Source organism: Serinus canaria, chromosome 5, assembly GCF_022539315.1.
Source record: "Serinus canaria isolate serCan28SL12 chromosome 5, serCan2020, whole genome shotgun sequence".
NCBI classification, from domain to species: Eukaryota; Metazoa; Chordata; class Aves; order Passeriformes; family Fringillidae; genus Serinus; species Serinus canaria.
This window is the reverse complement of record NC_066319.1, coordinates 31,345,808-31,363,838: the sequence shown is the minus strand read 5'-3', so window position 1 is coordinate 31,363,838 and position 18,031 is coordinate 31,345,808. Positions and strand designations below refer to the sequence as shown.

At 44.6% G+C, this 18,031-nt stretch overlaps 1 protein-coding gene and 1 long non-coding RNA gene across 2 annotated transcripts in view; one reads left to right on the top strand and one right to left on the bottom strand.

Annotated features, from left to right (window-relative positions):
* Nucleotides 1-10,618, bottom strand: part of LOC108961255 (uncharacterized) — a 21,381-nt gene extending 10,763 nt beyond the window's left edge. The window contains exons 1-2 of the long non-coding RNA XR_001989479.3: nucleotides 10,411-10,618; nucleotides 3,251-3,369 (exon numbers count right to left, since the gene is read on the bottom strand). This is a non-coding gene — a long non-coding RNA (uncharacterized LOC108961255). The remainder of the gene's footprint in view (nucleotides 1-3,250; nucleotides 3,370-10,410) is intronic.
* On the top strand, nucleotides 10,069-18,031 carry GREM1 (gremlin 1, DAN family BMP antagonist). Its single transcript, XM_009101957.4, has 2 exons — nucleotides 10,069-10,308; nucleotides 16,911-18,031. The coding sequence occupies exons 1-2, from the start codon at nucleotides 10,109-10,111 to the stop codon at nucleotides 17,464-17,466; spliced, it is 756 nt and encodes a 251-aa protein (XP_009100205.2). The 5' UTR covers nucleotides 10,069-10,108; the 3' UTR covers nucleotides 17,467-18,031.

Sequence of the window (18,031 nt, the reverse complement as noted above, 5' to 3'; positions counted from 1 at the left end):
TGATACACATTTCTTTCAGTTAAAAATACATTATTATTAGCTGAGGCTATTTTCTAATGTCTAACCACACTGACTATTTTCTGCTGTGTTTTTACATTCTCAGCAGCAACCTTTAAGCCTCTAAAAGAACAAGAACTACCCAAAAAGTTGAAGCTAAGACCTTCATAAACCTATCCTAAAATATCAGCTGCTTGTATTTGTGTTTATTTTGTCATGCATCTGGAGGTTCTTGATCTGAAGGTTTACAAACTGGGAAAAAATTCCAATTAAAAGACAGGTGAACAGTTGCAAAGAAGTTAAGTGCTGGCTCCAGTAAAGGCCTGAGTACCCACAGTTGGACTTGTGTCCAGTGCAGATACCAAAGCCCAAGCACATGCTGCTCAAACCTTGCCTCTCTTTCCTGATTCCTCAGGCAGCTAAAGGCTATGCACAGCTATGCTTTCCTGTAACCATGTACCTCAGGGGCCTGAACTCCTACTTCCATACATGCCTAGGACTGTTTGAGAGTCAGTGAACCCACACAGCTCTCAGTCCTAAACCCAGCCTGAATCCACAGACTTGGCAATTCTTCCCCTGTATTCCCTGAGGGAGCAAGCCTGGCAACTGCTCATCTCACACATGTCTACAGGACCAGGCATTGCACGAAATACCACAGCAGACACAGACACTTCAATTCAGAAAACTGCAAAGCGTCTGTAAGAGTTACGGCCAAAGAATCAAAGCTCTAATGACACCAGAGGAGGCAATCAAGAATGAACACAGATCTGTCACCCCAGTGGTTCATATGACACAGGCTGAACACAAGGAAGGACAGGGTAACTGGACTCTACCTAGTCCTCAAGGAGTGTTTGGGCAGCTGGGCAGACACCTGAGAAAAACACAAGAGTAGTCTGAGAGATGACAAAACCAAGCCAACCCCCCCCACCCTCCTGAACAGATGGCTAATTTTGGCTCCTTGTCTTTATTTAATTGTTCTCTTAATTGTTGAAGAGCTTCAGCAGGGGAGGTGCAGGTCTCACACAAAGAGGCTGCAGCCTCATGGCTAAGAGGCTGCACCTCTGGGGGTGATGGTTTGAAAGCCTCCAGTGAGCAGACGCCTTCTCCTTTCTGATTCTTGAAACACCACCAGCCTCCTTTCACTCACTTTTTATGGATTGGGTTTTTTTCTTTGGGAAAGACATATTTAGCTGCTACCCAAATCCTTGGAAGAATGATACATTTACCGGGAAAGTAGCAAGAGTTCATTTGCTGAACTGTGCATTCTTTATTCTAGTACCTTTAAAGATATCTTTAGATCATTTTGCATCTGCTGGAAAGGAAGCATTTAAAAACTCCACTTCCTTACTCACTACGAGCATTCCAGTGATCAATTTCATCTTGCAGTCATTGTAATGTATGAGATTTGCTGACCAAGAGCTCCTGTGAGCCCACAGGACCCTGTTAGGGTTCCCAACATAACATCTCCTTACAGAAAGACATGCCATATTATAAGCATTTTCAGCACTGAAGTTAAGGCACAAGATTTTTATCCACACCAGCATGACACATTCTCTTCAAGGTGGTTTCAGGTGGAATTTGCCCTATTAAAATACCCATGTCCAAATACTGAAGGGTTTTTCAAAGCTTTTACATAAGCTGGTGGCAGTGTACTCAAAGCAAGAGGGATCTGGACTCCAAATCAAACAAATAATTTGGTTGCATAGACTAAGCCATAGAAGTACTTGGTTTTACAAAGTACTTCTCTGAATTGGAAACAAACAAATCACATTTGGTTATGGTGGGTTTTTTTTTTAACCTGGGAAGGTGGTTTTGTTACACCTGATTACAGCAGTCATCTATCCTCCTAATGCACAGAGGCTTTCTAAACAAGCTGTCCCTTCTCCACAGGATAAAAATATGTTTTCTGCCTCCAGACAGCCTGTGCCCTCCTCTGGATTTATCTCAATTGCTAGCTGCATCAAGATAAAAACCACCCTACTTTGTCTCTTGTAAGTTTTTATGTCATAGCTTTCGTAATGTAAAAACTTCAGCCTGTAAGAAAGGCACAGGCAAAAGAACCCATAAACTCTGAATCCAAGACCTTACTGTATTAAAATTGAGGGTTTCTTCTTTGCCTTGCAGCACAGGAAAATATCCTGTTCATTTATGCTCTCTCTTTTGTCAGATCAGAAGAATAAGAAATGGCTAAGTTGATTTTTTTTTTTAGTGTGTCTGATAGCTTTCAGTGACATCAGCTCCCAAGGAGTCTTTCCTCTAAGTATTCTAGTATATTAAAAAAAAAAAAAAGTCTTTTTTTTTTTTACAGTGAATTCCTACGTTCATTTTGAAATCCTGACAAGCAATAATAATACCTCCTTCTCAAGAAGTCTAGTTCCATCTGGTTGAGAACCAAAAAGCCCTGCCACAGTCTGATCTGAAGTGGAATTGATTTGATCACTGGCAATTTAACTTCTCTGCTTACGTCTTTAGTGCATTAAGACTTCCTGGGGAGGGGAAAGAAAACTGTTTACATTTTTAGAGTTTTTATAAGTGCATCCAAAAGCTCCAAGTGTTTGGAGCCTGATTAATTACAAACACCTAGAGGACTGCTTCCAGTCCCATTTACAGAATCTCTCCTAACATCAAGTGACTTAACACTTTTTCAGGCACTTTGAATCACATGTGGTGAGGGGGAGAAAAAAATCATTCACTCAAACTGCCAAGAAAGCAGCTAGTGGAGAACTGCTGGGCAGTGTGGTTAGTCCCAGAATGTAAGATGACAGCTCTTCCATGGTTCTGAGCAGCTCTACAGAAAGGAAGAGAGATGTCTGTTGGAGCTATGTTTGGAGAGTTAAGTAATAGGACTCAAAATATCTAATTAGAATTCAAGATAATGCAAGAAATGAGAGATCGATGAATAAATATCCAACTGGCCTTAGCCAAACAAGCTGAACAGGATCCTTCTGACAAGGAAACAGAAGAAGCAAAACAGAACAGTTGTTGTAAATATTAAAAAAAAAAAAAAATTGGCCTTAGGTTCGTGTGTGTAGTTTAGTTTCCCAGAATTTTTTTTTTTTTCCTGGCAATTTTTGAAAGAGTAAATTTTTGGTAAGTATAAAGATAAAAAAAATATACTATTTTTGTGTGTTATTATTTTTATATTTCTAATCCTGAAGTCCATAAAGTTTAGCATCTTAATATGACCCTAACTAGAAAGTTCTTTAACAGGGGAAAGAGCTATATATAAATTATTTCTTTTAGCAAGGCTCACCTGACTGAAGTCTCTTGGATTGTTGCGTGTACTTCACATAATACCCTCTGAGTAGTTCCACTGAAATCAAAGTCAAGCATCTGGCAAGCTCCTGCAGGATTCAGGTCCGAATCCAATTTCTGCAAAAAAATGAACTATGTGCACAAATCCACCATTCTTACCAAAGCATTTAACTAGCAGTTTGCATTTATGTATACAGGGAAAACATTATATAAGTCAACCAGCAATTCTTTTAGGAAAAGGCAACTGCTTAAACAATTCTTTGTCTGCCTTTAAACATTTTTTGTCCACGACAGTGAAAACTTGGCATATTCACTGGAAATATCCCTTTTTTTTTTTTTTTTATTGGAGAGAATTACAGAAGTTAAAAGGCCTTCTTTCCTACTAAGAGCATTCAGAAATTTCAAAATGGAGGTATTCAAGCACATAGATGCAAAGTATGTGAAAGTTAAAAAAGGTGTGTTTCATCTCTCCAGATTGTGTTGAGCTCTCAACTCCCCTTATAAATAGCTTATTTCACAAGTTTGGTACCCAGTCAGCTCTAAGGACTTAGGCCAAAATGATTCCTTTGAAAACTCTGTTCCCTACTGCAGTTTTATAGGTGGGGAAATGGAGTCAAGAGAAAATTAGTGTGATTTAAACAAAGTAAAGGAGGAAGGTGGGGAGGTGAACTTGTCCCTCATACCTGTTCTTGACAGAGAGACCATCTAAATAAAAGTGGCAGTGAGGAAGAGTTTTGTTTCTTCCCACCTCCATTAGCATTCTCTCTGAGAAGTGGAGCAACTGATGCTGCAGCAGTGCAACTGTTTAACAGAGTTCTTTCCTTCCTGTAATACAGCAGCCTTTTTCTGTGACACTGGATTTCAGCTACAAAATGCAGAAATTCTAAGTTCTTGCCTCAAAAAAAAATCAGACAAAAAAAAAAAAAGGAAAAAAGAAAAAAAAAGCCTCAGCTCTTTCATTCCTGCAAAGCTACATTTTTATTTTTTCCTGGTATTCTGTTTTTACATGGCTATTGCCAGGAAAAGCAAACAGAACAGATAAGATTTCAATTTTGAAAGGAGCGCAACGGAATAAAAAACCAAAACCAAACCAACCCACAACAAAACAAACCAAAATAAATGCCTTGCAAATCTCCTTACATAATAAAATAGCTTTCCTGTCTCTCTTTTTTTATTTCACTGCAGACGTGAGTGGCAGAGTCAGGAAAAAAGCCTAGATAGATCTCTTGCCTCCCCACTACCTAGCTTACCCTCCAGGCTGACACGGTGTGCTCCACGGGTGTTGCACAGAACCCCCCCAGGTAACACCCTGAAACACAGGTGGGCACACAACAAGCTGCCCTGCATCACAGCAAGAAAAAAGTAAAAGGGACCATTTTACCAGAACTGTGCATGAGATACCTGCTCATGTGTTAGAAGTGTATGAACTCTGTCTAAGATGTTGGGATGCAGTGAGGTTCGGGAAAGGAGTTTTGCAGCCTAACTGGAAATTGTATTTCATAGCTGTCATATAGTGAAATAAGTATGTAAGTAACACACTGAGATCCTCAGATGCCTCTTTTCATAATTCCCAGTTACAGCTTCATGCTGTAAGGGCTTCTGATGTTCACACAAACTCAGTTTGCTTAGCTGAGTCACTTCTCGCATCACGTTGCTCCAGAAGTGCCCTGAAAGCAAAGCATGTCAGCAAACACCTCCTACAGCTGCAGGAGACAAAAGAAAAAGAAAAGCAAATGCACGAGGGCAGAGGAATTTTATGACTTTCATTTTCTTGGCAAATTCTTTTATAGTCATCAAGCACATAAGTTGTATCAAAAAATTGTGAAAAAGAGTTTAAAAAGTTTAGCTTGACATATGATATTTCTTCATTTGGCATAAAATTTTATTTTTGTTCAGCAATCAAACTTCATCCTAATAAAATAAGCTTTTCTAAACAGCTTTTGAAAAATAGTCACATATGGACTGTATTATGTATGTAGGTGTTTTGAGACCAGAAAATGTATTTTTTATTCTCTGTCTGCATCACATAGCTGAGTGGAATGCTGGTGGCTGACCTGGCCCCTAGGTGTGGACATCATTACAAGCCCACAACCTGACTCTACATGCAGTATATGCCAAACAAGAAAGCTTTTCAAGCATACCAGGACATCATACTTTTCAGAGCAGAACCCAAGGCTTTTAAATTATTGAGATGCTTAAGGATTTTCTCTTGAACTCATTTATTAATTTGATTTCTAATGTCCTATTTATGAGGATTTTAAAATTATTCCTAGATCAAGCAATATTTTGAAAGTAAAAACCCTAAAATACTTCATTAAAAAAAAAATGGCCCCAAAATAAGCACTTTCCCCTAATTAATTTTCTCTCATTTAGCTGATGGAAATCCGTAGGTTAAAATTTGATGTTCTGTCAACATAAATATAAAATATTGCTTTTTCAGTAAGTACAATATTTTCCAACCTCTACCATACAGACATTAATTCTAAAACTCAGATAAGACAGAGATTAAAATTCCTTAAATAAACAGAATCTTGCCAAGATGAAGCATTGTATTAAACCTGATTTTCCAGTACATTTTAAGAGAAATTTAGCTCAACTCAGAATAACCTTGGCTTTTTTCTGGAACTACTTTTTAAGGCTTGATATGAAGCACAATGCTACTTAAATTAGAGGGTTTTTCCATATAATCATCTGCAATAGAATAAACACGAGAGTACCTGCACAAGAATAACAGGCCTGGTATGACAATATACTATCTTGAAACCAACATGCACATCTCTTTCCCTCACCAGCTATTATTGTTTGCCTACTCAGGTTTGAAATAACAAGAAAAAACCCTCCATTTTACTTGCTGGTTTACGATGAAGGTTTTCATCCATTACCTTTGGATATGTCTAAAATCCACAGGAAACTGGATTCTTTGAGTGTCAGTTCTTTTCTAAGACAAAACAAGGAGTGTTCTTCCCATATATAGCAGAGGAGCTCACACACCTCAGCAGGAATGTAATGATGGACACTTCCACACGTGGCCCACACAACACACACTACCAGCATCTTGCTCTGGCCCCAAGGCATGAGCTGCTTCTGAGACACTGCTGATCTCATTCATCAAGTCAGGAAGACAGCAGTGTACACCACCAGAAACTCAGCAAGAGCTGAGTCAGTGCTTGTTCTAGACTTGTTACAGCTCAGCTAGAAAAGTTACTGCTGTTTGGGTGAGACAGATCAAGCTTCTTTCCTTAACAGAGGAGCTCAAAATACCAAGCAAAGCAGTTCAGATGTGCCCCTGTTGGACAGCATGCCTTACTTCTGACCTGGAGGAACATGTCTAGGAGTGAGAGGTACCAGCTTTCTAGGTGTATTAGGGCCAGGTTCTCAGCTGTCATAGAGCACTCACATCTCCCTGAGTCATTAAAAGCTATTCCAATTTATTCAAGAAGAGGCTCCAACCCCCTGTGAGTTTTGGCTTCTCTGCAAAGGCTTTTAATAAGGTGCCAACTGTCCTGGCAGTGAGGATACTTTGAGCAGCACTCAAAGTTAGCAGTAGCACACAGGAGCTCAGCCCAATAACATTTTTCTCGGCAAGAATTAAGTACAGCACTTCTTTTAGGCTTACATAATTCTTACTGTTCCATTGAAACAAAGAACAACTCACACAGTGAATACCAGCAAGAAATGAGAGAGGAAATAAAAAAAGAAAAAAAAGCCAAGAAAAACAAGAGCAAGCAGGTAGTTGTAGCTGTCAGGTTCACAGTACACACCACTACCATCCAATGACGTTAAAGCTCCTCATCTCAAACCTATACCTAGGCCACAAACCCATGCACATTTCCATAGGCCTCTTTAATACTAAATAAATAAACAACATTTCCCCATGAGTATTCCGGCTTCAAATAGAAGCCCTGATGAGAACTGACAGAATTCAAGTTCTGGGTATGGTAGGAAGAAGAAGTATTTCCCTTTCAGCACTGGGTGCTTTTTTAACCAGTCTTTGCTTGGGATCTAACCAGCACAGCTGAAGCTCTGGAGCAAACCCACGGAATGTTTTGTTAAGGATTCCAGCAGAAATAAAGAACTCTTCCAAGTTAGAAATTATTCCAGATACCTGAAAGAATGATGAGGGGGAAAGACATCTTTCCCCCTGCCTCCCTCAATCTCAAACAAATAAAAAGAGACATAACATTTTTTTAACATCCTTTTAAACATTATCTTTAAAAATTTTCTACCTGCCTTCAGTCCAGATGCAACTGCAATTATTTATCTTGTTGGTACCCAAATTTATTTTTTGTATTTTTGTGAATGAGCAAGCAAATGCTTGCAGAAAAAAATATCTACTTTCCAACTGTTCAGAAATAATTCCCCTTTCCAAGTGTTCAGAGAAATCTGAGCACTTGTCTTGCTTGACCCAAAGTGCTAGTGCATACTTGGAACACTGCAGATTAAGCTAAGAGAAAGAAACCAGATGAGAAGATATGATATAGGATATTCAGCTGCAAGAAAAGGAAGATGAATCTTGAGGAGGGAACACAACTTCTATACCAGGACCTGTTTCCTAAAGTGTTTCCTAGAGTGCCTTAAGTCAGAGTGAGGGCTACTCCAGACCACCAACTATGGCTAGATCCCTGAATGCAATAAGGCAGTAAGTGGATATACCTATTCTGCAATTGTTGCCCAGAAAAATCATCTAGGAAAGGCAACGCCAGAGTGACAATAAATGACAAACCAGAAAAACAAAGCAGGGAGGCAGCTTGTCTGCAGCAGTGCCTGGAAGCACTGCTGCATGGCAGTGCCATCGCGGGCACCTAGAGGAGCTCAGATCAAAGTTTAGGAAGCTCTTCCTGCAGCCGCGCTCCTGGGCAGGGGCAGCGCGGAGCAGCGCCCCAGCCTCTCTGGGGCTGGCAATCAGCGTGAGAGGCACAGGGCACAAGAGCCCGAATAGACCCTTGCAATTCAAAACAACTGCTTCACAGAAGGAAAAGGAAAAGAGCACAAAGTCTCAACATACTGAGAGGTGGGAATTGTGACCTTTGGAATGGCGAAGGAAGGACACCAATTACTTAAAAACAAATAAAATAAAATACAAACAATAGCACTTTCATAAGTTAAAAAAACCCAAACAAACAAAATAATACAAATTCCCTAGGCCTCTCCTTCTACCCATAGAGATGTCATTTGCTGTAATTCCTTGCCAGTAATCCTTCCCCTCTTGTCTTTGAATTTCAGCGTCTCCTGCACACCAACTCATTTTCTCTCTCATGCTGCCACCTACCACTGCGCTATGGTGACTTGCCCTGTGACTGAAGTGATTGTTTTTTTTTTACAAGTTGTCGCTAAATGTCTGTGAATTATTGTAGTGGCCCTAATTCACTACCTTGCTAAGCACTCAGGCTCTAAGAGAAGCCAAGTATGGGACTCAGCAAAGAGCAAGCTACCGCTAAGTACTGTGAAAGTCAGAAACTTGGCATGCTGCCTAGCTCTAGCACCCCTAATGTACCAAATCCTTTCATTTTAATTCATCTTCCCCTTCTGCAAGTAAGCTACCTCTTAGATGAGATCCGGGCCTGTCTGCGGTCCAAGGTGGTGCTGACTGCTGGTGACCGAGAAGGGCTGGTTTGTTTCACGGGCAGTAACTTGTGCCCAACAGCCAGGAGAGCACAGACCTACCGGCACCACCTGCAGCGCTCGCGTTCGTGGCAGAGCTTTCCCCAGCGCTGCTTTCTGCTGCGAGATGCCCGCAGCTGGAGGCGGCAGCTGACAAACGGCTCCGTCTAATGAGCGAGCCCTAGAGCCAGCCCGTGGGTCAGAGGCTGCTCCTGCCCGTAGCCCCGCGAGAGACGAGCGCCGGCACCGCAGCGCTTGGAGGACGGGGTCCGGGTAGCACTGGAGGAAGTGCAGGCTTCGCTGCGGGGTCCGTCCGCCCTCCAGGGCTCTGCCCCTCGATGCCCCCCTGCCCGACGCTGTCTGCAGATTCGGGGTTCGCCTTCGGGCAGCTGCAGCGCAGAGAGATGTTCTCAGCAAAACGCTCAGCCCGCACCGGTTTCTGCCTACTTTCGGGCGACCCCTGGGAGCCCGCGGGGGCTGGCTCGGTGCGGGTGCGCTGCCCCCGCGGCCGCCCCGACGGCGGGGCCGCTCCGGCCGGCTCCGCGTTCAGCCTCGGCGGGACGCGCTGCTCCTTCGCCGTCCTTGCCCCTCTCGGGAGGCTTGAGGAGCCCCCCCCGAGAGACACAGTGACGGGACAAAATTGAAAAAAAAAAAAAAAAAAAAAGACAAACTCCCCCCATAAAAACAAACCCTCAGTGACACAGCCATGGGCGGGGGGCTGCGGAGCGGGAGCCATGGTCTAACACCCCCTGCACAGAGACATTGCCACAGAGGCTTTTTCCTCCAAAGCTGCGAAATTCCCGGCATACTGCAGAACCTCAGAAAGCCAGTTTGCAAGAGGCAGGGCCGCAAAGGTGCCTGCCTCCCCCGGCCAAGGCAGGCCGGCCTGGGGCTCCCCGCAGCGGGCCCACTCGCCCGGCTGGCTCATGGGCAGGGAAGCGCCCAGCGTGCGCGGAAGGGCGGCGGAGGCGGTGGGAGGGGGGTAGGATTTAATTCTTCTTAACTGTGATACTTTAATGGGGATGGAAAATGTGAATTTTCTGTGCATTCCAGGAACAATTCCTTGGGGTGGTGACCTTTAGCACCGATTCTCTGAAGACAGGAAAGTAGTCGAGTGTTTATCTGGATGACTGAAAGCTTTCCCTGGTGGAAGTTTATGGAAGTGTTAAAAGGGGCGGATAACACGGGCTTTGGAGGCGCTTGTCCAATGATCTGGAGGGGCTTGGAGAGCAGATCTCAGCTGGCAGACATTTAAATGGGAGACAGCTCGGCGCTGCTGCAATTTGTAGGCAGGACCCGACATTCTCTCTCTCTATGGACTCCCGGGCAGCTTCGGGCTGCCACGCCACCCGCTCCACTGAGTGACCCACCGCTCCGAGCCTCGCAGAGCCCCAGGCCGCGCCGAGGAGCCACCGCCACCGAGCCGAGCCCCGCGGCGGAGCCGCCGCAGCGCAGGTGAGCTTGGACGCGCACTTACAGCGGGGGCGCGAACGGGTCCGGCAGCTGCGAGTTCGGCCAGTGTCTGTGGGAGGCAAAATTTTAAGCTCTCTATCCTACCTTCAGAGAAGGGCAAGGGAAGGAGCCGTTCACCGGTGTCTAGCAAAACTCCAGAGCGTCTCGCTTTTGCAGGGGGTGACGCCCGTCCCTCCCGTCCGCGGGAGTGAGGCGCGCCGACCTTTCCGCCGCACCGCTGGCCATTAGGGCACCGTTACATCTCTTTCCCCTCACAAGCACGGGGACTGCAAAAGCCCCGTTAGCTCTGCCTCTCATCTCCGCCTACAACATCACTCCCGACAAATTGGATTCGGCGCCCACCCGAGACACGGAAAAATCCCGGCCCGGCCTCTGCACGGAGCGGGGCGGGGGCAGATCCCCAGGTGCCAGCCCCATCCCATCTCGTCCCGCCGAGCTGCCCTCTACGAGGCCGCTCATCCCCCGGCTCTGTCCCGGCCCGCCTTTGAAAACCTCCGCTCCTCGGAGGAGCGTGCTCCTGGTACCTCAGGAGCTCCCGGGGCGGGGTGCGTGCCGTCCGGGAGACTCGGTGTGTGCCAACGGGGTCGGGAGCCGCGGAGCGGAGGCTCCGCACCGGCAGCTCGCCCGTGGGCAGCGCCCGTGGGCAGCACCGCGCGTCCTTCCTCGCGCAGCCTCGAGCGGGCGGGACCGCAGCGGACGGAACGCGGCTCCACCGCTGCGCTCGGCGACCTCCGCCGCTCTCCGCCCAGCCCTCCCACCTGACTCGGAGCCGCGGAAGTTTTGTCGAGCCGACGGCTCCGTGCGTCGGCTCCCCTTACCGCGCTGACGGGCCCCTCGGCCCGGCCGCAGGAGCGTCGCCCGTGCGGATCCGCGGGCGCGGACGGGCCGCGCTCCCCCGGCCCGGGGCCAGCGGCGTGGCTTGGAGCAGGGCTTTTCCCTTCTGGAGGACGCCTGCTTGGTTGCCCCGTCTGTTTCAATACGATCCCCCGGGGGCTTGGCAGTCCTTTCAGCGAGTTCGTCCTCCTTCGGGTTAACCTAGACGGCGGCCGTGCCCCGTGGGAAGAGCCGGTCGGTGTCGCCAGCCGCCGCCAGGAGCGTCCCCGCCTTCGGGGAGCCGGGCCGAGTCGCTCTCGGCCATGCCAAGCCAAACCAAGCCTGCGGTCTACCCCGGCCCTGACGGCAGCCGGCGATCCCCGCGGCGCAGCCAGGCTCTCCCGTGTTACCTCGTCGGCTTGGGCGGTGCTGCGGGGCCCTCCGGCCGTGCGGGGCCGGCAAGGTGCGGGGCCCTCCGGTCCGCTGAGCCGCAGCGTCCCTCCCCGGCCATCAGCTGCAGCCTCGCTCCTGGTGTCCCATTCGTGGCTCCTCTCGGTGAAAGAATGGCATGCGAAGTCCGTTTCGGTCACCAGGACACAACCTCCTTTTGCATAGATGGGGCTCTGGGGCACCAGCGCGCCTTTGGCTCTCCGTGCTGCTGACAGGACGCCGGGTTTCGTCGGGCGTTTTGTGAGCAGCGACTTCTGGGTGCGGTACCAGTGGCCCCCAGCCTCAGCTGCCTCTCAGCCCAGCCCGGCGACCCGAGAGCTGCAGCAGCGCTTTGCTCCTGCCCCGCTGCTGTCTGAGCCCGGCAGACCGGGAATAACCAACCAGCGTGCGCTGGGTCTTTGTGTAAGTGACAAAAGGCACGATGGCCGTAGCTCTCCGCTCCTCTTCAGCGTGCAGTGCCAAGCTGTGCTAAAGCATTTTTGTTTTTCTCTCGGCAGTGCTACCCAGAAATGCGTGGCTTCTGCTGAAGTACTCTCCTTTTCAGCACGCACGGCAGCGCAGAGAGAGGAGCAGAGCTATCGCGGTTGTTTTAGGGCTCCGTGAGGAAATGTGTCTGGAGGGAGTTTGGCACTAGGAAGCTGGGAGCTGTCAGGCTGCGTGGGCGTCTTCAGGCAAGGCAAACTCGGGTTTGGTACCAGCCATGGCCACCATGATGTTCACCTTCCCGGGAGTCCCATAGGATGTCCTGCAGAAAAATAGTTTCTTAGACGGGGAATTCTCAAGGTTTCAAGGGTTAGTTGGTTTGTTTGTTTGTTTTAAAATTGCTGCCTACACTCCTTATATGTCTCAAAACCCCCCATCTCTATGACTCAAGAAGAAATTTTCTGAAATGTAAATATATCGAAATTCTATGAAACACAGATGTTAGTTTTGCTGCCCTGATTTCAGAAAAAAAATGCAGTTTTCTGGCAACTGCCATTACTATGCTTTTTTAATATTTAAAAATACAGATCTATGAACTATGAAAACATTACATAAGAGTGTTTCTGTAATTCAGATGTAATATGCAAGGCATAAAATTATTCTGATCCTTCGGGACATAAACCACTTCTATTTTCATAGTAGTCAAAGGGATTGTGTTTTGTGTCTCTCTTTGGCTTGTATTTGAAGCCCACCAAATAATTGTTGGTTGGGTTTTTTTTAGTTCTTCATCAGATTATTTTTCATATTTCTTGTGAAGCACAGGAGTCCATGGCTCTTCATAATATTTTCCTAGTAAAAGGGGTTTGCAGATGAAGTTGCAGGCCTGTTAAGATCTGTGACAATTTTGCTGGGTATTTCAACCAGGTTTCCATCCAGATCTTTTAAACAAGTTGCATTGAGCTAAACATGTCAGTAGTAACTTTCTGACTCTGCCTAGGAACTCATAGGGAAATTCTGTCTATGAACTGACATGTGGAGATCCTTAATTCATAGCAGAAAATGTATAAATAAAAAAAATTACAGCCTAATTGTATGAAATAGTAAACCTGAAAGCATTTACATTTCTCTCTCAATAGTTGCTTGTATTAATCCACACATTTCTTAATCTGTTTTAGATGATGAGATCTCAGGCTCTAGATAAACCACATATGAAGTGATATGAATGTTAGGGCCCAATTCTGCTCCTGTTTGAAGTCAGCAATAAAACTTCTTTTGGCTTTAGGACTAAGAGCTTACAGATGATGAAAAGTGGAACTCAGCAGTGAAATATGGAAAGAATAGAGTTTTGGAGTATTGTGTTACTTTTAAAGAATAAATATTAATTCTGTCATATCTCTCTGGATCTGAATGAAATGAGGGAATCGATCATTTTGGTTATGGTCATCTGTTTGTTCAAAGGATTCTCAAATGAATTCTCCAAAGGATTTCTGGTTGTGCCAGTGTAACAGCCACTTGGTATCAAGTAATGAAAATTTTGCAGAAACATGGAATATAAGCTTTTGCAGCCTGATTCCCATAGCTGCAGAGCTATAACTTCTGCAGAATCATGACTGTAATGAGGAAAAAAGCATTTACTTCAGGAGACATTTCTCTTCAGTAAAACTTTTGGTATGGGAACGCTGATTTTACTTACTTCTACTGTCCTCTTCTGTGTTTTACTTCTTTCAGTAATAAAAAACCTGTTAAAGAAACATTCACAACTGCTAACTCCTAGATAGATGAACCACTTCACTTTCTAATGTAAGCCAAGGTGTCATCTTCACTCATAAGCAAAAGCATTGATTGCCCTGGCACCAGAGGTGCTGCAGGGTACCCATACTGCGCTTTGGCTGCTTTCCTTCCTGAGGCATACCACCTCATTTTCCTTTGTATTTTTCATTTTAAAATTTAAAAATCTTAATTTTAAAATAAATTTTTAATCAGTTATGAAAAAAAAAGATCCTGCTTAGCTGCTGTGGGGATCTTGAAGTTCACACAGCCCTTTCTGAATTTAACCTGTATTTATCCCTAAATTTTTGGATTACTTTTAGATGTGTGTTTTGGAAGTGACCATAACAAATGTTTCTGCTGAGTGGCTAATTTTCCTTTGAGTTACAATTTCTTTTAAGAGCATGTAATGCAGCTTCCACCTTTAAGGCTGGAAACCAACCCAGTGAAAAATTACCTTCCTCCCAGTTTAGGATTACACTGAAACACATGCTTGCATTTCCTTAGGGATAAGCATGTGCTTAATAAAGTTGCATGAATCTGGGCCACAGACCTTACAATAGTATATATTACTATGAAACTTCCCCCAGATTCCCATCCCAGAATACACCTCATTTTTGTAGGACTAGACCTTGCTGTGTCATCTGTGGTGGAAAAAAAAAAAAAGAAAGAAAACCATGTGTAGCTAATCAGTTTTAAAAATAAAAGTAGTCCAGGAATATGCATGTTGGTGGAACCTCATCCAAGTTGTGGGACACTAAATAAAATAAACACCTGAAGTTTTCTGGCACTGCTTACAACCTAGCAATTTATTTTCAACTTCATGAAATCACTTTTTTTTTTTTCTTTTAAGACTCTGGCACTATGTTGAGTAAATAAAGTGCATATTAAAATAGTGGTGACTAGTCAGTCACCAGAGAAATAAGAATAGTTTTGGAAGAAATCATTCTGATCTCTTGAGGGAATAAGCAATAGTTAATAATTCTCTGAAAACTTATTTTAAGGAAAAAATTAAAATGAAACATGTTTAAATAATATTCAGGTTGTAACAGAGATGAGGAAAAAACCAGCAAATATGAAGTCCAGGCTGACACTTGAAATTATGCTGCATTATTCCTTAATTGGAATTCCCAACTTACTTTTGTCTATGTCAAAGCCTTAAGGTTATTAGAATTGTGTGTTCCATACCATTTTTCATTTAGATACTAACAGCAGTCCTTCCAAATTGTCTGTTGGAGCCACCAGTTGTATCATTCTTACACCCCTTCCTTGACTGCCAAACACAGGACAGGCTGGTACACAGATTACTGAAATGAATATATACATCTATAAAATATCAGCAACTCTAGGTGCTCTAAAAATCTGCTGACAAACACTAAAAATATTAGATCCACAAGCAACTCCTTGAATGCAGTAGAACCCCCTATGACACTTTCCCCCTTCAGGAATTCCTCTCCCAATCCATTTGATGAGAAAGGCTGTTTGGACAGCATAACATTTATTTTCTCAGTGTAATTGGAAAGACCTAATAACTGAGAAATTAGCAGTTGTTTTTTACAGCAAACAGTGCTTACCCTGAGCCTCTGCTGAGTCTCTAGGTGGCCCTCACAGCACTGGCATTTGGCTGCTTTCCTGCCTAGTTGTGTGGTCTCAGGCAGAGCGGATGGAGCCGTCCAGGACAGTGCCCATGGTTTCACATGTTTCTCGGGTAGTAACACAAGAAGGATTCTTCAATTCAAATGCTATTTTTTTCCATACTGATAAAGCAAGTCAAACAAGGGATACAACTGCAGCGCTCCAAGCAGGTAGAAAACAATGACTTCCTCAGCATTTTTTTTCACAGTCCTTATCCTTTTTAATGCCTGTGCTTCTTCACAATTTTAGTGTTTTACAGCGGTTTTTTGCAATTAGTTGCTCATTTCTGGTGCCTTCTCCCATGCTTCCATGGGGAAGGTCCCTCAGAGACTTATTCCTTCACCTGTCTGTCTTGCTACCACATAGCTCCTTTCAGAAAAACTTGGAGACCATGGTGCTTCTGGAAGGGGGAAGTGTGACACTGATGAGTTTCTTCTGTGCTGGTTGGTGTTTTAAGCTGACAGAACAGCCTCAGGAACTCAGATTTGGGAAGCAGCAGAAGTGGTGGAGTAAGGGAGGAAAGTATAAGAATAAGTGGGAAAGTTATTCCTATGCAATAATTAGGTTTGGAGCAGCCATACGGTTTTGAAGGACCTGATCATCTCCACTTACCTGCACTTCCTGAAGTGGTCTTTTTTTGTGTGCACAAACTCTGTGATATTTAATGTAATTTACAAAATTCTGCTGTCCTTCGACAACACCATTCTGTGTAAAATGAATAAAATTTAGGGATCTGAAAAATTCCCAGCACTGTGATTGCATCTGTGTTAGTTCAGTCAAGGATTCAGAGCAATGTGTGAGAGGACGTAGTTTGAAATGATAAGACACATCTCTTTTGAGCTGTACCTAAATATTCTTTTATGTTTGTTGCCTGACTTGTTGCACATCTCTCAGCTGAAGCATTGTTACACTCAGATGCACTGGCCCCCTTTAGAGGTGCAGTGTGGCAGAGGTTGGGAAGCTGTAAAACAGGCTACAGGTGTATACAGCATATATGTTATATCCTGGATGTACATTATTCAAGGAGCTGTATAAAGTTTCTGAGTCTGATTAGGGAACACAAATCTAGACTACATCTGCTGAGGCAAAGACTTTAGCCCTCTGGTATTGTAGATAGCTGTGTCATGTAAATGAATCCTTGTGTACTATAAAATTTGTTCTTCCATCGTTGTAAGGGGCAATCTTCCTATGTGTCAGTGAGCTATAAGAAGGGAATGAGAACTAGGGTAATGCACTTGGAGAAAAAAGCTGGAAAAAGATGGAGGACACACAAACAAAATTCTGTTTGGGCTTACTTTCAATTACTCTATTTGAAAGCTTATATCACTTGGTAATTTGGGAACAGCTTTCCAGCTGGTACAGGCTTGAATGCTTATGTTTTATAAACGTGTGTGCACACATTTTTTTTATGGAGCTGAAAATGTAGTGCATCCCTGGCTTCTGTTGATATGTGAAATCCATAACTGTGCTTTATTTCCTCGCCTTCCCTCATACAGGATGGTCCGCACACTGTACGCCATCGGTGCCCTGTTTCTTCTGATGGGATTTCTGCTGCCAGCAGCCGAAGGGAGAAAGCGGAATCGTGGCTCTCAAGGTGCTATCCCTCCTCCCGTCAAGGATCAGCCCAATGACTCGGAGCAGATGCAGACACAGCAGCAGTCAGGCTCCAGGCATCGAGAGCGAGGAAAAGGCACCTCGATGCCTGCTGAGGAGGTGCTGGAGTCCAGTCAGGAGGCGCTGCACATCACTGAGCGCAAGTACCTGAAGCGGGATTGGTGTAAAACCCAGCCCCTCAAACAAACTATCCACGAAGAAGGCTGCAACAGCCGCACCATTATCAACAGGTTCTGCTATGGCCAGTGCAATTCCTTCTACATCCCCAGGCACGTCCGTAAAGAAGAAGGCTCCTTCCAGTCTTGTTCCTTCTGCAAGCCCAAGAAATTCACCACTATGACTGTTACACTCAATTGCCCTGAGCTTCAGCCCCCAAGAAAGAAAAAAAGAATCACCCGAGTTAAGGAGTGCCGGTGTATATCTATTGACTTGGACTAAATGGAGAAAAAGCAGCAATTGCACTCTGACTGTATGCAATCACTGCCAGCGGGAGAGTGAGTGGCATGAACTAGCCTACCTTCAAGGCTGGGCAGAACTCAAAGGGACCTAGTGAATTGCCAAAAAAAAGCAAAACCCCCCCAAAAAGAAAGAAAAAATTAATGTAAGGAAAGGGTGTGTGTGTGTGTGTGTGTGTGTGTGTGTTTGTGTGTGTAAGGGAGAAAATGGATATGGATGAGCAAATGCATGAATGTTCGCTACAAAAAAAACCCAAATGAAAACGGGGTATGAGACATTAAAAAACCCCTAATTATTACCCATCTTCATGAATTAGGTTTCCTAATTCATGTGTATATTCACAATTTTGCCGCTTGCTGGGGAGGTGGAGCTGTGGCTTTTGCGAATGTTCACCTTTGTGCTATTTGCTTTTACTGTATTAAGTGAAACATCAAAGCGAGAGGACAATATATTTCAAAGCATGAATCTATTCTTATAGAAGAGATAGAGCAATTTAAAGTGTAGCACAGCCATCACTGAAAATAGAAGCTGTGTTGAGAGGTGGTAA